Genomic DNA, 27,463 nt, shown 5'->3' with positions numbered 1-27,463 from the left:
CAGCAGCATTGGGAAAACAACTGCTTTTACACCTAAGCAGCAGCGGGTCCATCCGCAACCACCAAGAACCCACAGACCCGAACCTGCCAGGAATGTGAGATCCGCCCCCCCTACAATCCGATAAGAAGATCAACTGTTTTTACACCTAAGCAGCAATAGGACCAGCCGCCACTACCGGGAACCCTTTGCCACGATCCAGCCAGACATATAAGATCTTCCCCCAGCATTCCATTGGATAGATCAATCTACCTGCTTTTAAATATCAGCAGCAGTGGGAGAACAACTGCTTTTATACCTAAGCAGCATTGGGACCAACCGCAACTACCAAGAGCCCATAGACCAGATCATGACAGGAGTGTGAGCTCCACACCTCCTGCAGTCCACTAGGAAGATCAACTGCTTTAACACCTAAGTAGCAGCAAGACCAGCTGCCTATAATAGGAGCCCTTGCCCCGATCCAGCCAGGCATGTGAGCTCCTCCCCCTATATCCCGTTTAAGAGATCAATCTACCTGCTTTAAATATCAGCAGCAGTAGAAAAACAACTGCTTTTACATACAAGCAGCAGGGAGACCTACCGCAACCATCAAGAGCCCACAGACCCGATCCTGCCAGGAGTGTGAACTCCTCCCCCTGCAGTCCATTGGAGAGATCAATCTGCCTGCTTTTAAATATCAGCAGCAGTGGAGATCAACTGCTTTTACACCTAAGCAGCAACGAGACCAGCCACAACCACCGAGAGCACACAGACCCGATACTACCAAGAGTGTTAACTCTTCCCCCCCTGCAATCCGCTAAGAAGATCCTCCTTGGAGCGGCTGGGGCACGGGCAGTGTGTCTGGGAGGGAATGCATGGATGGGAGAACATCTCAGGGGAGGAGACATAGGCATCCTGGGACTGTCGGCCAAGTCTCTTCCCTGAAGAAGCCCTTTCTGGAAACGTCAATCGCTCCTACTAAACTTACTTGCTCCACTTCATCACTTCATCATGCTTCTATTCCTTTCTCTCCTCTCTTCTACCTTCCAAAGTATTTAGATCAATGCTGTCTTGTTAAAATGTTTATTTTATTTTTATTTTTCCTCTAACTCTACTTTTCACTTCTCTATTACCCTCCAGGTACTTTAGTTAGATTGTGAGCCTTCGGGACAGTAAGGGAATTTTTCAAGTACCTTTCTTATTTCTAATCTTAATGTATATTTTCTGTAAACCGCTTAGAACCTAACGGATGTAGCGGTATATAAGAAATAAATTACATTGCATTACATTACATTACATACTGGTAATTGTAGATTACACTACCCAGTATCCCTGGGCAGTCTCGTTTTAAAGAAAGTAATAGCTCCAATAACGTTCAGGAAGCACTAAAGATATTTTTGTCTGATGGCCTCAGCTGTAAACAAAGGCAGATTGCTTTTACAGCTGAAGATATGAGCCCGGAAATGTGGGTTTGGGCGTGTTAGTCCAACCATGGCTGGAGAAAGGGCTCTTATATGTGTTTCTCCTGTGGTCCATGCTAAGGCAAGTCATTTTCAGGATTGCAAATCTGGGGTTGGTAGTCCTGGTGGCGTTCGATTGGCCTCGCAGACTATGGTATGTGGACCTAGTTTGCCTCCATAGGGACGAAGGCCTCAGACTGTCTATCCAAGTGGATCTTCTTGCTTAGGAACACATCCCTATCGAGAATCTGAAGCACTTCGGACTTCCTGCATGGCTCTTGAATGGGCAGCCCTGATAAGCAAGGGTTACTCTGACAACGTTTTTCCAACTCGGCTTAGAGCCATAACCCATCGATGGTAGCAGCCTATGCTAAGGTCTGGAAGTCCTTTCAGCACTGGTGTGCTATGGATGATGTAGAGCCCTTACAAGCTCCGATTTAGATAGTCCTGGACTTTTTGCAAGAGGGACTTCAGAAGGATCTGTCAGTAGGGTTGCTGAAGATGCAGATAGCAAGCCTTTTACTGTTTCCATGCATTGAGGGAAAGAGGCTCTCTGGCCTCTCACCCAGATGTCATCCGGTTCATTAAAGGGGCTCTTTGGTTGTGCCCTCCAGTGTATCTCCCTTTCTGGGATCTTAACACCGTATTATAAGGTTTCAGTAGAGCTCCTTATGAGCCCTTATGGGAGACTTCCCTTCTGGATCTTAAGGTCGACAGTGTTTATGTTGGCAATTTACATCTGGAGCATTCCTTGCCTCTGGATTTGACAGAGGCATATGCTTGTTTGTTACATACTTGATACCTCACTGATTGTTAAAAGTCACAGTGGCTTACAAATCCATAAAACATAAGTAAAAGAAGGGAACGCCAAAATTTAAAAAGAAAAACACAGAACATTCACACAATAAAATCAAAAATTCAGAATATAAATAAAATAACTGCGTCAAAGATTACGATTGCAGTTGTACTGCAGTAGCTACAGAACTTTTTCATGCTCACAGGACAATAATCCGAGATTTCACGTGCTCCAGCACCACTTTCAATTTGTGGCACTCCCCTTCAGTTTAGCCACAGCTTCCCTTCACCTTTACCAAGGTGATGGTTGTAGCATCCCACCTTCGCAAGATGGCTATCTGGGTGCATCCTTACCTGGATGATTGGCTGATCAGGGCTCCCTCTCTGGAAAACTGCGAGCACGCAGTTCAGCAAGTGGTGAGCCTCCTGCAGGACCTGGGCTGGATAGTCAACTTCCGATAAAGTCACCTTTGCCGACTCAGTGCTTGGGTTATCTAGGAGTCTGTTTTGACACATCGCGGGGCTGTCTTTCTTCCTGAGCCACGCAAGCGGAATGCGAATCCTAGAAATCTTGGTTCTTTTGAGCCCTATGGCCTGGCAATATCTGTAAGTACTGGGCTCAATAGCGGACTCCTTGGAAGTGGTGACCTGGGCAAGGGCTCATTTGCACCCTCTCTAATACTCCCTTCTGTCCAAATGGTCTGTACAAAGTCAATCCCTGCAGATGATGCTGTCCTGGATGGCAGAGGCAAAGCGTAGCCTTCATTGGTGGCTCCAAGGGAAGAACTTGGCGAGGGGCATGCATCTCAGAAATGACTCTGACGACCCTCATGACTCCCTTTGCTGCAGTCATCTTCTCCAGGGCAAGTGTTCCCTATCAGAGAGCAAGTGGTCCATCATTTATCTGAGAGCTATTCAGTTAACCTTGCTACGATTGCAGTCTTTCCTGACAGGGAAAGCAGTCGGGATATTTTCATACAACGCCATGGCAGTGTCTTATGTGAACAGACAGGGTGGCACAAGAAATGCTTCCCTTTGCTTGGAAGCTGAATGTTGTTCCAGTAGCCAGAACTTCACTTGTAGGCCCTTTCAGCTTACGTGGCAGAAGTAGAGAATGTCCAAGCTGACTTTCTCAGCTGGCAGACTCTGGATCCTGGAGAGTGGTCACTGTCCCAGAATGCGTTTTTCCACACAGTTCAGACTTGGGGTACACCGGATATAGATCTCGTGGCCACATCTAAGAATGCAAAGGCAATCTGCTTCTACAATCAGAGTAGAGCGGTGAAGTGCAGGGCTGGACGCCGTGGTTCAGCCCTGGCCCACAAACTGCTTCTTTGTGTATTTCCACCGTAGGCCATGGTGGGTTGGATCATCTTCAGGATAGCGATTCATCGGGGTCTGGTGATCCTGGTGGCTCTGGACTAGAGGGTTGCATGGGGACAGAAATCAAACCCATCCCCGCTGGAATCGAATCTGTCTCTTCCAGTATTCTCTTCCGTCTCCATAAACTTGGAAAGAATATATACTTAGTAAATGGGTCTCTTGCCAGATCCTCTAATGTAAATATAAATACTCCAGCTGATGAAGACCCTCAAACTATGTCAGCTGAGGACTTTTTCCAAATGTAGGAAGTCTCTTTTGCCAAGCTTTGTAAGCAGCAGCATCCCTGAGTGATGCTGGCACCTCAGTGGCTCAGGGATGCCAGTGACTGCTATGCTTGGTGGAGGGAAGTTCTGGTTGCCTTTGGAGGTCCTCAGCTGGCGGTGTTTTGGGATCTCCATCAGCCACAGCAAGGGTCAGCAAGTACTTCAACACTGAAGAAATAAAACCAGAAATGTATTTCCTTTTCTGTTGAACACAATGCAAAGACATCTGCTATATACATTTCCCAAAGCTAACATATTTCAGTAAATAAATTCCTTTTTTTTTTTTAACCTTTGTTTAGAGATCTATTTTTCCATCAAGTTGGTTCGTTTTCTCTTTTTTCTGATTTCCTGTCTTCTGCAAGTTCTTCTTCAAGTGGTTGCTATCCATTGCTACTCCTACCATGGTGCAGCATTTCTCTCTTCCACCCATTGTACAGCATCCTCATTCCCTTCTATCTTGGATCATTCTCCTTCTATTTCCCCTCCCCACTCATGCACAGCATTTCGTTCTCTCTCCTCCACCCTCATGTGCAACATGTCTCCCTCTCTCTTTCACTGTCCACCATATGTTTCTCTCATTCCCTCCCTTGCTGCAAAGGGAAAGAGAGAGAGAGAGGGATCCAGGGTGCATCTCTCCCACCCCCTCTATTGCCACATCCAACATTTCTCCCTTTCTCATCCCCTGCACCATGTGCAGCCCCATGCCCAACATTTCTCCTATCACCTTTCTTCAGTACCATGCCACATCTCTCCCTTAATTTCCTCCACCAATCTGTTCAACATTCCTCCCTCTTCCATCCATTTCAATCTGTCCTACTATCAAGGCCCAGTTGTGATGGAGAAGCTGGAAAGTTTTGGTCTGATGACTTGGCTTTTGATTTGGAAGGATTATTTGGAGGTTGTGGTTACAACTCTCCTTACGGCTAAGAAGTCTGTGATGGTTGCAGCTCTTGCTAAGACCTGGAAGACCTTTCCGTTAATGGTGTGTCAAGGAACAGGTAGAACCAGAGAGGGATACTGTTCTGGTGATATTTACTTTCCTGCAAGCCGGGTTCGAAAAGGGCCTTGCGATTTTGTTTCTCAGATAGCTGGTATCTCTTGCTTTTGGACTTGGAATGGCCTTTGGTCTCTGGCTTCTCACCTGACGTGAATGAACATATTTTGGAATATATGTGGAGAGGGGAAGGGAAGGGTAGGATTGTTTTGTACTTGAATCACAGTTTCAATACGGGATGTTAGGTTTACTGTTCTCTCTTTTGGCTAAATAAAATGTTAAAACTCCCCCAGCAAATATGATGTTGACCTAGTTATACTCTTGGGGCAGAATATGGTAATTTCTGGATTAACCATGGAGTGGAATAGAGTGTTTATACTGGTTTGGTTGTGATGGTGATTTGGAAACCAAAATACAGTTAACTCTGGTCATCTTTAGCTTTGCTGTTGGGCCCTGAAGATTTGAAGGCACCACTAGACCTTTATAAGAGGAGTGAAGCAAGCTTTTGAGCTGTTTGGTTTTTCTATATCTAGGCAGGGGAACAAAACCCATTTTTCTGCACTGGTTTAGCAAGGACTACAATGTCTGCCACATGCTATATTTTACCATGCTTTGTTATATAAGTAAACTTGTAACCCATTCATTGTGAGCTCTCCTGGGAGGATGGGATATAAAAAGAAATAAATAGGTTGCCTTTAAAAAAAAAAAAAATTAATCTGGTACATTTTGTGGTGATGGTTGAATGGTATACATTGAAAGCTGTCCTTTTTTTAATGAGTCACTTTTATTAAAAATGTGCCCACGCTTTTTTCTTGCCAGTTGAAAGTTCTGAAATACTGGGTAAAATAATCATGGTTGCAGGGTTTTCTCTTCCCTACTCATCCTCCAAACTCTCTTAATCATCTACTAAGAGTTTCTTAATAGATAGATCTATTTTTGAGCTAAGAGAGAGGTTAGTATTCCAGTAATGCTAGTTATTTGTAGCTGTCTAGAAGATAAAAAATGGTTAAGGAAGATTTGAGGCTATGTGATAGGCAAAGAAGGTACCATATTTTTCACTCTATTAGACGCACCTGACCATAAGACTCACCTACATTTAGAGGAGGACAATCCAAGAAAAAAAAAATTTTGAACCAACTTATGTACCCTGTCCCACCATCCTTCCCTTTACCCTGTCCCCTCTCTCGTGGTCTAGTAGTAGGCAGGGACAGGGCACAGGGCAGGTCTAGTGGCAGGCTGGGACAGGGCAGGCAGGCAGACGGGGCCCTCCACCCTGAGGCAAGAAAGCAGGCTGGCAGGCCCCCTGTACCTTTTTAAAAATCCTGCCATCCAGTGCTGCATGGCAGGAACTTTCAGCGCTCCCCCTTTAAGAAGAAGGGAGCCAGGGCACGAGGCAAACCTCGGCAGCGTTTTGTTTTGTTTTGTTCTTCCTTACAGGAGCGGAGAGGCAGAGGGGAAGGCAGGAGGAAGCAGCCAGAGCAGGCTGTTAGACCGGGGTTGCGGCGAGAGGTAGCTCCGCCCACCCCCACCCGCGTCAGAGGTTGCATTGGGCCAGGGCTCCCCCTTTAAGAAGAAGGGAGCCAGGGCACGAGGCAAACCTCGGCAGCGTTTTGTTTTGTTTTGTTCTTCCTTACAGGAGCGGAGAGGCAGAGGGGAAGGCAGGAGGAAGCAGCCAGAGCAGGCTGTTAGACCGGGGTCGCGGCGAGAGTTAGCTCCGCCCACCCCCACCCGAGTCAGAGGTTGCATCGGGCCCGGGCTCCCCCTTTAAGAAGAAGGGAGCCAGGGCACGAGGCAAACCTTGGCAGCGTTTTGTTTTGTTCTTCCTTACAGCAGCAGCAAAATTCTTTTTTTTCTCTCTCATTACTCTCTTCTCTCTCTACCCTTTCAGCTAGCTGCACGCCGGACACCACTCATACACACCGAGGAACCAAAGGAGCAGGGAAAAAGAAATGGAGGCTGCAGGAACCCAGCGGAGCTACCCAGTGTACTGCATCGAGTGTCATATGTATGACTACCTCCCCTCCGGGAGGCAGGCGTACATATGCGGTCGATGTCAGGAACTGGATAGCCTGAGGAAGGAGGTCGGGAGACTGCAGGCCAGGGTCCAGGAGCTGGAAGGACTGTGCACCTTAGAGGAACCGTGCTGGACAACGGAGGATACCACCGGAGAGAGTCACGTCACGGAGCAAGTAAGAGAGCTCGAGAAATTCATCGAGGAGGCCTGCAGGATGGTGGCGGCTCAGGACAAACAGCACATCGGAGTGGAACCAACAATGGACAGAATCCACCAGACGCCATGAGAGTAGGACCTTGCGGAGGAGCTGGACAGACAGAGGAGATAGTGACACAACAGAACCCAGAGGAAAATCCAGCGGATCGCGACACGGACCTGAGACCAGAGAGACAACCAAGGAAGGGGAAGTCTGCAATTGTAGTGGGAGACTCAATCCTGAGAGAAGTGGACAGTCACATAGCAGGAGGGAGAGAGGACCGACTAGTGACATGTCTCCCGGGGGCGAGAACGAAGGACGTCATTGACAGAATAGAGAGAATCCTGGACGGAGCTGAAACAGAGGAGACAGCGGTGATAATCCACGTTGGAACCAACGACATCAGCAGGAGGAGCTACAACAGGACTACACTAACTGAGCAGTTCAGGATCCTGGGGTGGAAACTGAAGCTGAGGACAAGGAGGATAGCCTTCTCAGAGATCCTGCCAGTACCGAGGGCAGATGCTAAGAGACAGACCGAGCTGCAAGCAGTAAACGGTTGGCTGTGGAGATGGTGCGAAGAGGAGGGTTTCCACTTTGTACGGAACTGGACAACCTTTTGGGGGAAGAACAAGCTCTACAGGAGGGACGGACTGCACCTGAGCATGGCTTGAACGAGGTTTCTGGCACGCAACGTCCAGAGCAGCATAGACTTGGCTTTAAACTGAGGAGAAGGGGAAAGCCGACAGTCGACCTGACCTCGACACATCGGACCAAAGTATCAAACAAGGATACTGAACCAGAAATTTGTAAAAGAGGGCTCGGGACTGAGAGGGAACTTTTGGGAAAAGGACGCAATGCAGGGAGCCAATGCACAAACGAACCTAGCAAGCAGAATTAAGAGAGAACAACAGGAGCCAGAGGGTCATCCAAACATGGGGGAGCAGGCTGAGGACAACATAGACACACCGCAGGATGGGGATGAACACAACAAAGCTCGGGGGCTGGCAACCCATGAGAAGGTTGGCAGGGGCGCCAAACCACGAGGAAAACCAGCGGAAAAGGCAAACAACCAGGACTTAAATTGCCTATACACTAATGCTAGGAGCCTAAGAGCCAAAATGGGAGAACTAGAAGTCATAGCCAGTACAAAGGACCTGGACATAATAGGAGTCACAGAAATGTGGTGGACTGACGACAACAAATGGGATGTGGCCATACCAGGGTACAAACTCTACAGGAGGGACAGGACACACAAGAAGGGTGGAGGAATAGCGCTTTATATAAAGGACTCCATACCTTCAACCAGGATAGAAACAACAGTAAGGGCGGACGACTTGGAATCACTATGGATTAAGCTACCTGGAGGAACTGGAGCAGACATAAAATTGGGCCTGTACTATCGCCCACCTGGACAACCGGAAGCACTCGACCAGGACCTGGAGGCTGAGCTGAGGCAGATATGCAAAAGCGGAAGCGTGATGGTGATGGGAGACTTCAACTACCCTGGGATAGACTGGAGTATTGGACACTCAAACTGCACAAGGGAGACCAAATTCCTGGAAACCACGAGGGACTGTTTCATGGAACAGCTGGTCACGGAACCAACACGGGGGGATGCAACTCTCGACCTAATCCTCAATGGGCTAGGGGGACCTGCAAAGGAGGTGGCGGTGCTAGAACCCCTAGGAAACAGCGATCACAACATGATCCAGTGCAAGCTGGAAATTGGACCATCAAAGGTGAAAAGATCCACAGCGACAGCACTCAACTTCAAAAAAGGGAATTATGATGGCATGAGGAAATTGGTTGGAAAGAAACTCAACGGTAGCGCAAGGAAGATGGAGTCTGTAGAAAAAGCCTGGTTCCTACTCAAGGGCACGGTGCAAGAGGCACAGAACCTGTACATCCCCAGATTCAGGAAGGGGTGCAAAAAAAACCGAACAAAAAACCCAGCGTGGATAACAACTGCAGTGAAAAAGGCGATAAGTGACAAGAAAGCATCGTTCAAAAAATGGAAAAAGGACCAAACAAAGGACAACCAAAAGGAGCACAAAGAACACCAAAGGGAGTGTCACCATGTGGTTAGAAAAGCTAAAAGAGAATATGAGGAGAGACTGGCGGGGGAAGCAACAAACTTCAAATTGTTCTTCAGATATGTGAAGGGGAAGCAACCGGCAAGGGAAGAAGTGGGGCCATTGGATGATGGAGACAAAAAAGGAGTGGTAAAAGAGGAAAAAGAGATAGCAGACAGGTTAAATAAGTTCTTCACGTCAGTCTTCACAAGGGAGGACACATCCAATATTCCGGAACCGGAGGACATCGTAAATGGGGATCGGGATGAAAAGCTGGTCCAACTAGAGGTAAGCCAAGAGGATGTCCTCAGGCAGATAGACAGACTAAAGAGCGACAAATCGCCAGGTCCGGACGGCATTCACCCAAGGATACTCAAGGAACTAAGGAACGTAATAGCAGAGCCACTTCGCCAAATATGTAACCTATCCTTAAAAACTGGAGAGATCCCGGAGGATTGGAAAATTGCAAATGTCACACCCATCTTCAAGAAGGGTTCAAGGGGGGACCCGGGGAACTACAGGCCGGTGAGCTTGACCTCGGTCCCGGGAAAAATGATGGAAGCACTGATTAAGGACAGTATCTGTGAACACATAGAAAACAATGGACAGCTAAAGTCGAGCCAGCACGGCTTCTGCAAGGGTAGGTCATGCCTCACAAACTTATTGTACTTCTTTGAGGGGGTAAACAGACAGGTGGATAAAGGGGAATCCATTGATATCATTTACCTTGACTTTCAAAAAGCCTTTGACAAGGTACCACACGAAAGACTGCTTAAAAAGCTGTGGAGACACGGGGTGCAAGGGGAGGTCCACCGATGGATCAAAAACTGGCTGGCAGACAGGAAACAGAGGGTTGGAGTGAAGGGCCATTACTCAGACTGGCATGGGGTCACGAGCGGAGTTCCGCAGGGGTCGGTGCTGGGACCGCTCCTGTTCAATATATTTATTAATGACCTGGAGGCGGGAACAAATTGCGAAGTTATTAAATTTGCAGATAACACCAAACTCTACCGCAGGGTTGAAACCATGGAAGACTGCGAAGATCTGCAAAGGGACCTAACGACGCTAGAAGAATGGGCCAAAAAATGGCAAATGAACTTTAACGTAGGGAAATGCAAGGTCATGCATGTAGGGAAAAAGAACCCGATGTTCAGCTACAAAATGGGAGGATCACTGCTAGGGGTAAGTAACCTTGAAAGAGACCTGGGAGTGATGGTGGACACGTCTTTGAAGGCGTCGGCACAGTGCGCCACAGCCTCAAGAAAAGCAAACAAAATGTTGGGTATCATTAAGAAGGGTATCACGACCAGGACAAAGGAGGTCATCCTGCCACTGTATCGTGCAATGGTGCGACCGCATCTGGAGTACTGTGTCCAGTATTGGTCGCCGTACCTCAAAAAGGACATGGCGGTACTTGAGGGAGTCCAGGGAAGAGCAACTAAACTGATAAGAGGTATGGAAAACCTCTCATATATTGACAGACTGAAAAAGCTGGGGCTGTTCTCCCTGGAAAAGCGGAGACTTAGAGGAGATATGATAGAAACCTTCAAGATCCTGAAGGGTATAGAAAAAGTAGACAGGGACAGATTTTTCAGATTATGGGGAACCACAAGTACAAGGGGGCACTCGGAAAAATTAAAAGGAGACAGGTTTAAAACAAATGCCAGAAAGTTCTTTTTCACCCAGAGGGTGGTGGACACATGGAACGCGCTTCCGGAGGCTGTGATAGGCCGGAGCACGTTACAAGGCTTCAAAGAAGGTTTGGATAGGTTCCTAGAGGATAAAGGAATTGAGGGGTACAGATAAGAGTAGCGGTAGGTTATAGGGATAGTCTGGGACCATTGCTCAGGCAATGGGCCTGATGGGCCGCCGCGGGAGCGGACCGCTGGGCGAGATGGACCTCTGGTCTGCCTCAGCGGAGGCAACTTCTTATGTTCTTATGTTCCTGCCCTTTCCTTAGCTGACTCCTAAACTCTCGTGGCAGCGTCAGAGTGGAGCACGAGGCAGGTGCAAGCTCTTCGCGTTCCTACCTGCTCCCACTCCGTGAATGGCTGCCATCAGTCCTGCGAGAACTGGCGGCAGCCATTCACGAAGCAGAGCATGACCAGGCAGGAAAACGAAAAGGTCGTGCCTGCCTCATGCTCCGCTCTGACGCTGCTACGAGAATTCAGGAGTCAGCGGAGGGCAGGGCAGGAGAGCTGAAAGCTCCTGCCATACAGCGCTGGACGGCAGGATTTTTTAAAAGGTATGGGGGTACAGGGAGGGTATTCGCTCCATAAGACGCACCCTTATTTCCAATCATTTTTTTTGGGGGGGGGGAAATAGTGCATCTTATGGAACGAAAAATACTGTAATTTCTTTTAATAACCAATCAAATAACTAATTTTAGTGTACAGCAATGTTTTGTCTTAGTAATTCAGTTATGTTGGATCATGTTTTTAGGAATCTAAAATTACTTTAAAAAATTTGTTTTTGTTTTTTGAATCTTTATTAAGTTTTCAAGGCTATTATAAAGTGCATAAAATTGTACATACATTAATAATCGGAATCAACACTAACAATACAAAATGAATTACTCCCCCCTTCCCATCCAGTACATTCAATCAAGTAATAAAACAAAGTAGATAACCCCCCTTCCCTGGATGTGTGTATAATCTAGAGGAAATTAAGGTAAGAGCCAATTATAACAAAGTAACAAAAGACTTTAGTGGACCCCAAACTAATCTGAATAACTTATGTCCCAACATGTCAGCGTTCATTTTTTCATACTTATAGCATAAACATACATTTACTCACGAAAAGGTAAAACTAAGGTGATCCCAGTTTTTCCAATTGCGAGTAACCATTTGCATGGCTATCCTATCATGATCAGGAAAAGCCAACATTTATACCTGTCCAATGGGGGTTTAATATGCAATAGTGTTCCACAGATAACTACACCATAGTTTAATGGAATCGATGAATCCAGTATGGTATTAATATGTCCCCATATAGACCTTCAAAAATTGAGTATCAAAGGACAATAAAACAGATGATCCAGTGTCCCTGTGTCAAGATAACAGTGCCAGCATCTATTAGATTTTGAGATATCTAACTTTCGTAATCTAACAGGGGTCCAAAAACTTCTATGCAACAGAAAAAAACATGTTTGCTTCAGATGCTGACGCTGTACATCTCATCCTCCAAGACTAAATCTGAGACCATTGAGTAGCAGAAATCTGCTGCTTAATCTCAATGCTCCAAATGTCTTTCAGACATTTATACCACTTGGCTGTCTGATGCCCTTGCATATCTGTCTGGAAGTAAAGGCCCGGCAAGCTATACTGATTTTTTTTAATTTCGCCAATCAGGGAACCCCTTCTGAATGGCCTGCTTCAACTGGAACCACTTATATACTTGAGACTTTGCAATACCAAATGATTGTTGCAGTTGTGTAAAATCAAGCATTCTCCCTTTTGATAATACATCATATAAAGTACGTATACCTGCCTGCATCCATTGCTTCCAGATGATCTTAAACTCGCCAATTTGAATCTTGGAGTTCAGCCATATAGATTGACACGTGGATTGTTGTATTGGTATAGATGTTAAATTGTCAATGAATTTTAATGCTTTCCATGTATCACAAAGAATACTATTGTCCTTATAAATCCTTGGCATCTTGATACTCAAAATATGACATAATCGCAATGGGGACATAAGTTGCCATTCTAAGTAAAGCCAATCAGGATGTTCCATGAGCTCAGGAAGGATCCAATACATATCCTGACACATAATAAATGCTTAATGGTATCTATAGAAATTTGGAAAATTTACCCCACCCGCCACAATTGGTTTTTGCAAAGATACTAAAGCTATTCTAGCCGTTTTACCCAGCCAAATAAATTTAATGAGAATTCCATTCAATTTCTTATAAAAGGACCCCTGAAAATAAACTGGCAACATAACCATTTGGTAGCAAACTACAGGCAAAATCATCATCTTGACAGTTTGGACTTTCCCCCACCAAGAAAGATGTAAAGGGTTCCAATGCTGACACATTTCTTTGACTTTCAACAATAAAGATTTTTCATTTACTGTCATTGTGTCTTCCAGAGTTGTTTGAATCATGATACCTAAATATTTTATACCCTCTTTCTTCCAAAGGAAAGGGAATGAATCAAATAATTCTTTTGCACAATGCACGTTTAACGGAAGAACCTCCGACTTTACTCCAATTAATTTTATATCGAGAGAATTTACCAAATTTTTCAATCAATTCCAGTAAATGCGGGATGGTGGAATCTGGATTTCTCAAATGAAGCAAGATATCATCTGCATAAGCAGAGATCTTATATTCCCGATCTGCATAAGGAATCCCCTGTATCTCCTTTGCCTGCTGTATGCCTGCTAACAACAAGGGTTCCAGAACAATATCAAAAAGCAAAAGAGACAAGGGACATCCTTGTCTAACTCCCCTCTCCAGACGAAAACGCTCCGAGAAAGTATTATTAATATATAATCTGGCAGATGGGGAACTATACAAGGTTTGACTCATTTGTATAAATCAGATCCTATACCAAACCATTCCATCTCTTGATACATGAAAGTCCATTCCACGTGATCGAAGGCCTTCTCTGCATCCAAAGAGACAGAAAAGACCGGATCATTCATTGTTTTTGATAAATTAAACATATGAAATGCCAATCTGGTGTTATTGGAAGAATACCTTTGAGCGACGAAACCCGTTTGGTGCATTCTGATCATATAAGGGAGAGCCTTTGCTAATGTTAGAGCCAATAGCTTAGCCAGGAGTTTTCCATCCACATTAATTAAAGAAATAGGCCTATAGTTTGAAACCAACATGGGATCTTTATTTGGCTTCAGCAAAACAATAGTTAGTGATTCTGCCATAGTACCTAAAATAGTCTTTAGTTAGTTGCGTTTGATAAAAATATAGAAGATGAGGTAAGAGTATAATTTGAAATGATTTGAAAAACTCCACAGTAAAACCATCACCACCCGGAGCGGATCCAACTCTGAGGGACTTCAACGCTGTCTGGAGTTCTTGAAGTGATATAGGTGCTTCAAGATTTCTTTTTATATGCTCGGGAATTTTTGGCCCCTTAATTAACTTTAAAAAGTCTAACCCTTCAGTTACCTTATCTGAATAAAGCTCAGAAGAATATAAAGCTTTATAAAATTCCAAAAATTGTTTAAAAATACTTCCAATTTGAGAATGAGTTTTACCCTTCTCATTTTTAATAGCCACAATCTTTACTTTTCTTTTTTTAGCTTTGAGATAATTAGCCAATAATCTTTCCACTTTATTCGAGTTTCCATAATACAGAGCCTGTTGAGAAAACAAATCTTTCCTAGCCAATTGTGAGGAAATCTCACTATATTTATATTTAGCTTTCAAGAGGGTCTGAAAGTAGTTTGAGGCCAATTGTGACTCTTAAGGTTTGAATATTTTGTTCCAGATTAGAAAATTCTAATTTTAGCATTTTCCGTACGTACGCTGAATATGAAATAATTTGCCCTCTCATCATAGCCTTGAAAGCAACCCAAATGGTTTCCAATGAGACTTCCTCCGAAGTATTGAGTTGAAAATACTCAATTATTTTTATTTGAGTTTCCTCAAGAAAGTTTGAATCTGCAAGCAATGTATTATTAAATCTCCAAACAGGTCTACTTAAATCCTTTTCACTGAGATGACATTCAATCCAATTACCTGCATGATCCGTCAAAAGGATCGGTTCAATGCTAGCCTTTGTAACCTGGTGAATTAAGTTATCTGAGACAAAAATATAATCAATTCTTGAAAATGAATGATGAACTTGGGAACAAAAAGAAAACTCGCAAGCATTAAAATGAAAAATCTTCCATATATCCTTCAGTCCACAGGACTATACAAAGTTATCTAAGCCAAGTGACTTAATGTGTTTACTAGGGTGTTTATCCAACAGCGAATCCATGACAGCATTGAAGTCTCCAGCCACAATTAAGTTAGATGTAGCCAGTGACAGAATTAATTGTTAATTAATTTGTTTTTTTAAAGATTGCAAGAATATTCAATGGAAAAACTCTGCCTTTGCTGCTCTTCATCGAGGAAGACCACCTGAAATGCCTGTTAATTATGGTAGCCCACCCAGCATTGGTATGTAAAACATTTTGTCATGATTAACTTACATGCAACAATTTGTATGTATCTTATCTTTTTTTTCCATTGTAACTTCTGCTAAATCAGTTCATGTAGGCATAGCTACCTGCTTAGAAAAGGGTCATTTTTTTAGCAGCCCTTCAGATGAGTCTAGATGCTTGGGTTTATGCAGTCTACTAGTAGATGGAACTACTGACTACTGTAAGCACCCTGTACAGCTGAGAGTTGCAAAACTTGGGAAGAATGGGAACATCAACAGATCACACAGTCATAAGGTGTGTAAAACTTCAATACAATTTTATTCTTGCAAACTATGTGGAAATTGTGGCCACATTAGGTTCCTGTGACTTGTTTTACCCAGGGGTAAACTGTTGGTTAATAATAAAATAACAGTTTGAATTAATAACAGATGTACGGTGTGACTCTATTAAACACACAAACATATATCATTAAAAAAAATAGTGAAATGAAAAACATTAAAAGGTATTGGTATACCATATAAAATCAATAAAAACAGCTTTATGAAGTTATCATTTAAAACATATTTTTGACATTTATGGCCTAATTCTATAAATGGCGCAAAAATATGCAAATAGAAATTTGGGCAATTGCACAATTTAATTTAAATAAGACAATTAGTACAATTGGATGTTAATTATTGGTGCTAATTGACACCAATTAAAATTTACATGCATATGTGCTAGGATCCATGAGAGGGTCATGGGTAGATTGGGGGCATACTTTAACTTCTCATAGGGCAAGCAGGTATTATACAGTCAACAGCACACACACTCAAAAAGTGTACGGTCACTTTAAAACTTTGACTGCCTATACCAGGGGTAGGTAATTTCATTCCTCGAGAGCCGGAGTCAGGTCAGGTTTTAATGATATCTCCAATGAATATGTATGAGATGGATTTGCATGCACTGCCTCCTTGAGATGCAAATCTATCTCATGCATATTTATTGTGGATATCCTGATGAAAACCTGACCGGGCTCCGGCTCTCGAGAACCGGAATTGCCTACCCCTGGCCTATACCATATGTGTGCTGGTGTTTTCCCACCCGATGTTGTCTTGCGATACCTGCAGTTTTTAGTTTTCCATGGAGCTGAGAAGCTGTGTTTGTGTCTCTCTAAGTGCATCAAACTTCAATTCCTTTTTCGCTCTATAAGACGCACCTGACCATAAGACACACCTTTGTTTAATTTGGCAGGTCAGGCAGGCCAAAGCCTCTCTTCTCCCCCCCCCCCCCCTTTACCTATTTTTAATTCGGTAGGGTAGGCAGGCAGGCCCTGGCTTCCCCCCCTTTCCGGTACCTATTTTTAATTCTAGTGCCCTCCCTCACTGGACACGGCTGCCTCCGAGTCCTCTTCTGTTGTGGCAGAGTGGCGCACAAGGTTGCCTGCTTGATCCCATGCTGCTTCCCATGACTAACTTCGGTAAGGCACATGACATCCAGCATTATTAGACTGCATTTGTTGTAACAGAGCAAGGTAGTTCTTGGACACGTTCCAGATTCCTGCTTAAAATATCACCTTTTCCTATCCACCATTATAATAATAATAATAATTTTATTCTTATATACTGCCAAAGCCATGAAAGTTCGAGGCAATTTGCAACAAGATGTGCTGGACGATCAGCGAAGAGTTTACACTATATTGTTATCAAATATAAGCCATGATGATTCAAGGCAGTTTACAACGAAAGGAGCTGGACAAACAGCGAAGTATTCACAATACAAAGTAATCGAACACAACTAGATATGCTGGACAATCAGCAAAGATTTTACACTATATTGTTATCAAATATAAGCCATGATGATTCGAGGCAGTTTACAACGAAAGGAGCTGAACAAACAGCGAAGTGATCACAATACAAAGACATCACATACAACCTTACAGAAAGGAAGAAAAGGAAAGTTTATAAAAATTCTTAGGTTACAATTTGATTAAACAGATTTGTTTATGTTGTCATATTTTTATCCAGATTATGTTGTCATATTTTTATCCAGACTTGTAAAATGGACAGGAACAGCAGCCGCAGTAGCTGCTCTTTCAGGATATTTACAAAGATCGAAAGCCTACAAAAATTCTCCCAACTTTTCATCTAATTTCATCCAAATAAACTGGGAAGCCCTTTAACAAAAGGAACCCTGTCTCAATGGATCTTAGGATGTATATCTCCCAACTAGTGGAGCTTCACTTTCCCAGTAGTGCATTCCTATTAACCCAGGATGACAGCAACAACTATAGCTATTCCTATATGAAATACCAGGAACCAAAATTTTGTAAAGCGATTTATCCTGGCACAGGCAGGCAGCATTTTCTCACATGTGGGTGATGTCATCCACGGAGCTCGCTACGGACAGTGAAAAGTACACCGGCATTTTAAGAATCCAAAAGCTTTAGACTGCACACACTACACATGCGTGAGTGCCTTCCTGCCTGACAAGGGCTCGCGTTACCTCAGTTCTTCGTTTTCCTAGGAGCAAAGAATTTGTGCTTTTTATGTATATTTTTTTTTTCATTATGTTTTCCTCTGTCCTCTGTGAGGTCTGGGGCCTTTGGTTTTTTTTTTTTCTTGTTTATTTGTTTATTTTTTGGGGGGTGGGCGGTTTTCTTTTAATTCAAAAATTTAGTTTAATTTAGCTGCTTTAGTTTTCCCATCCATGTCGAAGGCATTGACTGGGTTCGACATATTTCGATCACCGACCCGCACAACTGGTATATCCAGTGTTTGAGACCTGGACATTGGGTGGACTCCTGCATTCGTTGTTCGACCTTCAGAAACGTTCGCTTAAGGCCTGTCGGCTACAGCAAGAAAGGATTTTTAGTAAACTTATGGAAGAAAAGTCTCAGTCCTCGATATCGACGGTGCCTGCATCAACATTGGCATTAGACATCCATGCTTCTGATAAGCCTTCTAGGAAGCCGACCACTTCCCAGCCACCATTACAGGCCTCTTCAGCATCGAGTCTCTCAATGCAGGCCAAGCCTTGACGGCGGCATTCTCCATCAGTTCAGTGCATTCTATTTGAGGTCTCCCACCCCTAGACACACTGTTGTACCGTTGATACCCGCTCAGTCTCGGGTAGTGCAGGATATTCAATCCAGGGTCAAGGACTTTTTGCGCAAGGAGATTGAAGACATGTTCAAACTTATCTGCATGCCAGTGTCTACACCGACCCCATCTGTACTGGCCCAGCCTGATTGTAGCTCTCACAGGCCTCGAGGTACTGCTTTAGAGTTGACACCTAAACATTGCTCTGCTTCGCAGCGACGTTCCTCAAGTCATCGTTGACGCTCACCTTCAGAGCATTGTTCTGCTTTTTCAAGCCATAGATGCTCTTGTTCCTGGCGACGGCGATCTTCATCATCAGAACATCAGTGAACATCGAGGCATCGATGTACTTCATCTGCAGCATCTAGACATTGAAGATCTTCCATCGCTATTCTCCATCTAAGCATTCTACCTTGAAGTATACATCAGCTAGGTTATCACGGTAATGGCGATCTCCATTGTCAGCTTCATCAGGCTGTTACCTTCAACATAGAGATTCTTCAAATCTTGATCAAGACTGAATTGTTTTCAGATCATAGTGACTCAAAGTGGGAGAATAATTTATCAGAACCTGTCTTATGGAATACCTTCAAGTCACCTCCTGAAGGACCTTTTTTCACAAAGTACATCAGGCAATTGGGTAAGGAACTTCCTGTGAAATGGAAGCAAACGTTGAACTCGGAGCTGAATTACTGGAGGTATTAGACCTTGATGAGCCCCCCAAAGAGCTGTTGAAATTGCCACTTCACGATCTTTTGAAGGAGTCTCTCCTTAAAAAAAAAAATTGGGAGATTCCATTTTCAGTGATTATTGCTCATAGGAAGCTGGGCTCTTTTTATACAGGATTATTTCATGTCCATGGTTTGACAAACTGCAACTCCAACATCAGCCGTTACTAGTAGAATCCACCGTTAAGACAGTGTCTAGCTCCAGAATATATGCTACAGCTCCTCCAGGTCGTGAGGGAAGAACTATGGACAGGTTTGGTCATAGATTATATCAAAACTTAATGCTATCCAACAGAGTATTGAACTATAACTTTTTAATGTTCGTTTATTCAAAGCAGTTATTTATTTAATTATATGTATACCACTTATGTCCTAAGTGGTTTACATTCAGGTACTTTATCATATTTCCCTATCTGTCCCAGTGGGCTCAAACTCTTATCTAGTGTAACTGGGGCAATGAGGGGATTAAGTGACTTGCCCAGGGTCACAAGGAGCAGCGAGGGATTTGAACCCACAGTCTCGCGCTCCCAAGTTGGTGAGAAATATATCGGCATTTGAGCAGTGCATTCCACCACCTCATCTTCCTGAGTTTAAACATATTGCTCATGACCTGCTGCAACCCAGAAAGTATGTAGCTCATACTGCTTTTGATGCGTTTGAGTTGTCATCCAGAGCTTCTGCTATGGCCATATAGCTATGAGATGTCTGGCTAGGTTGCGAGTCATATATGGACATCAATCTACAAGACCGCTTAGCCAACATGGCATATATAAGAGAAGAGGTTTTTGGGGAGAAAGTAGTCTGCCACTCAAAAGCTTTCTCAACATGAGCAGAGTTGGAATACTGTTAATAAAACCAAGAAATGCCAGTCCAAAAAGCTGGCTCAGAAGTCATCTTCTTAGGCTTGTAAAAGGAGGTATTCTGCTGCTGCTTCTTTGGCCAAACCTTCTCCTCAAGACACAGACAGCAAAAATCCTAGAAGCAACAACCATCCTCGACTCAAAAACCAGCTCAGTGTTTTTGACCTGCTTCTAGAGAGCATAGACCAAATAACATCTTTACAGCCTCTTCCTCTTCCCATCGGAGGTCATCTTCAATTTTCTTACTCACATTGGCCTCTCATAACCATACATGGGTTCTAAAAATCATAGAGGTAAGGTTGTTCTCTTCATTTCAAATACATTCCTCAAATCTGCCCTCCAAGAGAGTCCTCTCTTATATCTCAGTAGACATCCCTTCTTCTTCAGAAAATAGATGCTTTGCTTCAACTTGATGCCATAGAGACAGTTCTTTCTACCCAAAAGGATCAGAGGTTCTACTCCGGGTATTTTCTAATTCCAGAGAAGATGGGAAGTATACGCCCAATTCTCGACCTCTGAAATCTCAACAAATATCTCGTCAGAGAAAGGTTTTGCATATATCTCTAACAACTTTATATCCCCTGCTAGATCAAAATGAGTGGCTATGCTCTCTAGACCTCAAAGAGGCTTATATGCACTTTTCATTCATCCAGACCACAGGGAAGTATCTTCGATTCAGAGTAGCTCATCAACATTATCAATACAAGGTCCTCTCAATACAAGCGTCCTCTCCTCGAGTGCTCACAAAATGTCTAGCGATTGTGGCAACAACACTTTGGATTTATGGACTCCAATTGTTTCCTTCTCTAGACGATTGGCTGATAAAAGCCACATTTCCTCAAGCAGTAGATTTTCTTCAAAAGCTTGGGTTCAAAGTCAACTTTGCAAAATCTCAACTACAACTCTCACGGTGTCTCCAATTTATAAGAGCCATACTAGACACCAATCGGTTAAGAGCTTATCTTCCTCAAGCTAGTCTAGATATTAGAGTGTATAGATAGACACCAAGGGGCTCATAATCAAAAAAAACCAAACGTCTAAAAGTGGCCTAAATGGGTACTTAGACGATCAAAAAGCCTGATCGTCCAAGTACCCATAATCAAAGCTGGTTTTAGATGTGAAAAGAGGCGATTTTAGAGGAGGGGAAAGGGCGGGAGGTGGTCCGACCTAGACCTTAGTGTACAGCAGGTATAACCAAAACTTTAGGCAGGTTGCCTAGTCGGCACTTATACGTTTTGACTTAGACCAAGTCAAAAGATGTATAAGTACTGAAAAAGGGGCCGCTGAGTTGATCCCTGCAGCTCAGCGGCCCCAGCAACCTGCCTATTGCTGCAGGAGAGATGGCTCATCTCTCCTGCCGTGATGGTGATTGCCCAACCCCTCCGAACCGCGGCACTTCGGGGTGAGCATCGCGGCAGGGCATCTCCCCTGCCGGCGATCCTCATCCTGAAGTGCCGCAGTTCGGAGGGGGGTGGGTGATCACCATCGTGGCAGGAGAGATGCGCCATCTCTCCTGCAGCGATCAGCCCTCCCCCCCTACAACGATCGGGCAGGAGAGAGCCTAAGCCCTCCTGCCCCGAAACCCCCGACACTATCGGGGCAGGAGGGAGCCCAAGCCCTCCTGCCCCAGCACCCCCGAGCCCCCCGACACTATCAGGAAGGAGGGAGCCCAAGCCCTCCTGCCCTCGGTGCAAGGGCCCCCCCGATCACCCCCCCGCCAACCCCACGACTCCCCCACCCCCCCTCCCCATACCTTCAAAATCGTTGGTCGGACAGACAGGTGCCAAGCTCGTCCATCTGACAGGCCAGTCATTATTGAATGGCTGGCCTTAGGGCCTGATTGGCCCAGGCGGCTCAAATCCCGCCCACAAGTGGGGCCTGAGACGCCTGGGCCAACCGGAATAGGCCCAGTAGGCTTAGGCCCCTCCTGTGGGTGGGGCCTTAGACACATGGGCCCAACCCAGCCCATATGCATAAGCCTCCTGCCCCGATAGAGTTGGGGGGTTCGGGGGTGCCGCGGGGCAGGAGGGCTTGGGCTCCCTCCTGCCCGGATTGTTATAGAGGGGGGTTCTGTAACCGGTGGTGTTTTTGACAGATACCAGTCTCCAGAATCCAGCTTTTAGGTGAAGGACTGGCTCCTCCTTCGCCTAAAGCTCTTGTTTTGGGCGTTTGGGAGTTAGGCTTTTTTTAGGTTGATTATATGGTGTTAGTGTAGACGTAGTGATGGTCTGGGCATTTAAACAGCTGAACTTAGAGGCAGGCCATTATCAAAAAAATCCTCCTTTTGGAATTTTTTTTGATAATGAACATTTTCCCTGCTTCTTTCAACGTTTAAGGGCTTAGGCCAAAAGGGGACATAGACTTTTTTTTTATTATGCCCATCCACATGTATTAAAAACTTGGATAAAGAGTCAAGACTTTCACTTCAGTGTTCTCCCTAGTGTGTTTTAGCCAGGCGTTCCGCCCGGTTAATTTAGGTGAGCGCCCGGCTATCGTTTTGCATTGCCACACCGGTTCTGGGATCTGGGCTTTGAGGGAGATACCGGATGGTTGACATCTGGCACGTGACTCAGAGGTAGCTCGCGAGTGAATTGTCTAGTGCCTGCTTCTTCCAGTTTGCCCTCACCCTGTACTTGGAGCTGAACAAAAGACCTTTCCTACCTGAGCCGCATCTTCAGCAGCACTTAATTCAGCACGCAAACTTCGACAAAAGCTCTTTTTGGGTTTGACAATACAGTAGTCTAGCCGTACCATCATCACAGCATGAACCACTGTGATTGATTGTTTTATGCTTTTCTTTTTGACTGAATTTTGCTTGTGTATGTTATAACCTGCATTGATTTTTAAGAATAGCAAGTTATAAATCATAAATAAAGACACAAGATAAATGAACTTATTTACATGTATATATCCCTATGTAGTTCTGTAATAGCTCTCTTCTGTGTATACATCAAGTTTTACATGAATAAAATGTTATAAAACTACCCCTTAAATGTTTGAGCATGATAGCTTTTGTAAGGCTTCTTGTGGCTATAATGATACTTTAATTTTCCTACCAGGTATAATTAACTCTAAACTTGTTTATTTGTGTTTTGTTTTCTTTCACATAGTGGAGGTGGATTGTGCAAAACAGTTAACAGGATGTGCATGTTTTAGTTCTGCATTTCCAGTAAGCATGTATCAACATATAAAGATGCACAGGAGGATTCTGGGCCATCTCTCTGCTGTATACTGTGTTGCATTTGATCGAACTGGACACCGAATATTCACTGTGAGTAGATTCTCATGTAGGTCATTGCATTCATGGTCCTGTATTGCCTAAACAGTAAGGCTGCTGGGAAATATTTTTTGACCAGTGTTTCTAAACATTCATCCAGGAGGAAGCATGTGAAGACTGAAGTGCTGATGTGGACTTGTGGCCTGGGTTGTAATGAAAACAAAGAATTTCAATTCTCTGAGGACAAGCAGATATAATATTCTCACATGTGTGTCACAGAACCTGTTATGGATAATACCAAAGGTCATTTTAAATTTAAAAGTAGTGCCTGTATTGCATGTATGCTGGTGCCTTCCCTTCCAACTTGGCTTGCAGGATCTACAGTTCTCCGTTTTCCACAGAGCTGAGAAGCTGTCTTCAGTGTTCTCAGCACATCAGATTTCTTCAATTTATGGTGCCTTCCTGTCATTATTTTTCATCCTTTTTGTCATTCATTCTTTTTGAGTTCCTCTAAGTCTACTGACTTTGGTTTATTTTTCATTTTTGTTTTTGACATTTGGATCACTTCGAGCCTTTCTTTCCACCTAGGAGCATAGAGTCTTTTTGGGTTGCTTTTTATTTGAACTCTCCAGGCCATTGAGTCCTTTGTCTGTGCTTTGGCCGTTTTCCCTTCCATGTCCAAATTGGTACCAAGCAGCTTCAAGAAATGCTCTCTGCAATAGGACTATCTCAGGCTTTGATCCACGTAATTGGTGTGTCCAGTGTCTAGGTCCTGAATACATTAAAATAACTTTACACAGCCATGAAAGACACATTTATTTAAGAGCTGGAAGACTCCCTTATTAGTTCTAGTCACTCCTAGAAAGTTGCTCTATGCATAGGATACAAACATGTCCAGGATTCAACAGACCTCACCTTCAATACCATTCACTGGTTGTGAAATCTACCCTCAAACATTCATGCAGGTCAGTCTTACATTTCTGCTCCTCTTGGCTAGAACATTAGATACCTTTGGCAAATTCCAGTCTTCAGTGTTTCTTAGCAGGATAATGGACAACCAATTTTACATGTCCATTTATCTCAAATCTTTGCTAAAACAATTATCTGACTTCAACCAATATCTTCCTCAACAATTCCAAAAGTATTCATTGTCTGTCTGTCTTTAGAATATCTGCAGTACCTATTGCAGTGCATAGAATGACCTGTATGTGGGTCTCTGATCTGGAAACTTAAGTCCAAGATCGCCTTTCCTATGTCCCTTACAAGGGAGACAACCTGTTCAGAGAAAAAATTGAAGCTGCAGATAAGATTAAAAAACATAATGATACTATGACAACTCTTTCTAAAGCACAGACCCTTAAACCATCCCGATTGTCTCAGAAATACCCTGCCAATTCCAGGTGTTCATCTTACTGCAACCCTAGACATCAATCAATCTTCATCCTCCTCTTGGTCAAGCAAAGATCTGATTCTAGAGAACAGAGATTGCAGAAATCACAGTCTCAGTCCAAGTAGCAGTCATCTTTTTAACTCCCTTTTAGAGAACATAGACAATATTTCTCCTCCAAATCTTCCCATAGGTGGCAAACGACTTTACTTTCACCAACACTGGACTCTAATACATCAAATCAGTGGGTTTGTCAAGTAGTAGCTTAGGGTTATGCTTTAACTTAAGAAAACTTCCAAGTCTCTTTTTAACTTCTTCCAGAAGACCCTCCTTTACTAAGAACTCTCAGCCCTTTTCCAGCTAAGTACAATAGAACCAGTTCCTCCTCAGGAGAAGAGCCAGAGGCTCTCCTTCAAATATTTTTTGATATCGAAAAGACTGGAGGCCTTCAACCAATTCTAGACCTCTATGGACTCAATAAATACTTGAAGGAGAATTTCACATGGTGTCTCTGGGAACTCTACTACCCCTATTAGAAAAGGATTATTGGCTTTGCTCTCTTGATCTCAAGGAAGCTGCACTCATCCATTCTACCTGCTCATGGCCTCCACAGTCCATATCACTCCATTTGAACCACTTATGACTTGCTCACTCAAATATCTTATTTGGAAAGTGTTTTGTTTTGTTTTTTCCTCATAGCCCTAATGTCTGCATGCTGGGTAAGTGAACTTTTGAAGCATTTGTATAACATCCACCCTATACAAGATTCTACCATGACAGAATATGTTTTATTAAACTTTGATATACTGCTCCAACTTTCAATAGTTGCAAGCAGTTTACAAAATACATAAAATTATAATAAGAAAAGACTCCATAAAAGTAAAAGCATAGATCTAAAAAAATCACTCATACAAAGCGCCTATTAAAACAGTATTGTGCCATTGTTCCAGGTAAAATTTGTCATCTGCCGAAGTATCACAAATTAGTACATATGGTCTTTACTAGGTATCTCTTTTACCAAAAGCTTGTGAGAAGAAATAACTTTTAAGTAGTATTTTAAATGCCATAAAATTAGGTTCTAATTGCAAATATTTTGGTAATTGATTCCATAGATTGGGAGCTAAGCAAAAAAATCTTTGGCTCTGGAATTCTCCCATTTTACTTTAACAGATAGAAACATGATGGCAGATAAAGGCCAAATGGCCCATCTAATCTGCCCATACGCTGTAACCATTATCTCGTTCTCTCTCCAAGAGATCTCATGCGCCTATCCCAGGCCCTTTTGAATTCAGACACAGTCTCTGTCTCCACCACCTCTTTTGGGAGACTGTTCCATTAATCTACCACCCTTTCTGTAAAAAAAGTATTTCCTTAGATTACTCTGGAGCCTATTACCTCTTAACTTCATCCTATGCCCTCTCATTGCAGTTTCCTTTCAAATGAAAGACTCGACTCATGTGCATTTACATTACGTAGGTATTTAAGCATCTCTATCATATCTCCCCTCTCCTGCCTTTCTTCCAAAGTATACAGATTGAGATCTTTAAGTCTGTCCCCATACGCCTTATGATGAAGCCCACATACCATTTTAATAGCCTTCCTCTGGACCAACTCCATCCTTTTTTATATCTTTTTGAAGGTGCGGCCTCCAGAATTGTACTCAATATTCCAAATGAGGTCTCACCAAAGTCTTACTCGGGGGCATCAAATACCTTCTTTTTCCTACTAGCCATACCTCTCCCTATGCAACCTAGCATCCTTCTAGCTTTTGCTGTCACCTGTTTGGCCACCTTCACCACAATTGCACCCAAGTCCCGCTCTTCTGTCGTGCACATAAGCTCTTCACTCCCTAATCTGTACCGTTCCCTCGGGTTTTTGCAGCCCAAATGCATTACTTTGCATTAAATTTTAGCTGCCAAATTTCAGACCATTCTTCAAGCTTCGCCAGGTCTTTCTTCATGTTGTTCGCACCATCCGGGGTGTGTCTGCTCTATTGCAGATTTTCGTATCATCCGCAAAGAGGCAAATCTTACCAGACAACCCTTCAGCAATATCGTTTGTAAAAATGTTAAAAAAAATAGGACCAAGAACAGAACCTTGAGGCATACTACTGATAACATCCCTTTCTTCAGAGCGATTTCCATTGATTACTACCCTCTGTTGCTTTCCACTCAACCAGTTCTTGACCCAGCTTGTCACTTTGGGACCCATCCCAAGGGCACTCAGTTTATTTATTAGATGTCTGTGTGGAACACTGTCAAAGGCTTTGCTAAAATCTAAATACACCACATCTAGCGCACATCCTCTATCCAATTCTCTGGTCACCCAGTCAAAGAAATTGATCAGATTTGTTTGACAAGACCTACCTCTTGTGAATCCATGTTGCCTCCGGCCCTGTAATCCATAGGATTCCAGAAACTTGACCATTCTCTGCTTTAAAAGTGTTTCCATTAATTTGCTTACCACATAAGTCGGACTTACCGGCCTGTAATTCCCTACTTCTTCCTTACTTCCACTTTTGTGGAGAGAGACCACATTCACCCTTCGTCAGTCCTCTGGTACCATTCCTGACTCTAGAGACTCGTTGAAAAGGTCAGTCAGCGGAGCTACCAGAACTTCCCTAAGTTCCTTCAGCACCCTAGGATGTATACCATCTGGCTCCATTGCTTTGTCTACCTTTATTTTAGCTAGCTCCTCATGACACACCCCTCTGAAAATCGATCAGGGTCTATTACTCCTCCATCCCTATTCACATTTGTTTTCTGTGGTCCCGCTCTAGAGAGCTGCACGGGAACGGGGATGACGGGAATCCCACGGGACCCGCGGGTTCCCTCTTTGGGTCACGGGGATCCCGTGGGGACGCCCCCTAGGGTCGCGGGGTTCCTGCGGGGTTGGATCGCAGTGCATTCGAG

At 43.8% G+C, this 27,463-nt stretch overlaps 1 protein-coding gene across 5 annotated transcripts in view; it reads left to right on the top strand.

Moving 5' to 3' along the window:
- The window catches only part of BRWD1 (bromodomain and WD repeat domain containing 1), a 614,838-nt gene that overhangs the window by 71,823 nt on the left and 515,552 nt on the right, over positions 1 to 27,463 (top strand). For 4 of the 5 annotated variants that reach the window (XM_033941455.1, XM_033941456.1, XM_033941457.1 and 1 more), the window contains 2 exons: positions 15,197 to 15,295; positions 23,058 to 23,218. In XM_033941455.1, coding sequence (XP_033797346.1) covers positions 15,197 to 15,295; positions 23,058 to 23,218 — 260 coding nt within the window. Of the gene's footprint in view, positions 1 to 15,196; positions 15,296 to 23,057; positions 23,219 to 23,324; positions 23,464 to 27,463 lie in introns of those variants that run through there. The other variant, XM_033941459.1, reaches the window with a different exon arrangement.

Source organism: Geotrypetes seraphini, chromosome 4, assembly GCF_902459505.1.
Source record: "Geotrypetes seraphini chromosome 4, aGeoSer1.1, whole genome shotgun sequence".
Lineage (NCBI taxonomy): Eukaryota > Metazoa > Chordata > Amphibia > Gymnophiona > Dermophiidae > Geotrypetes > Geotrypetes seraphini.
Note: the sequence above shows the minus strand (reverse complement) of the source record. Positions and strands in the feature narration are given on the sequence as shown.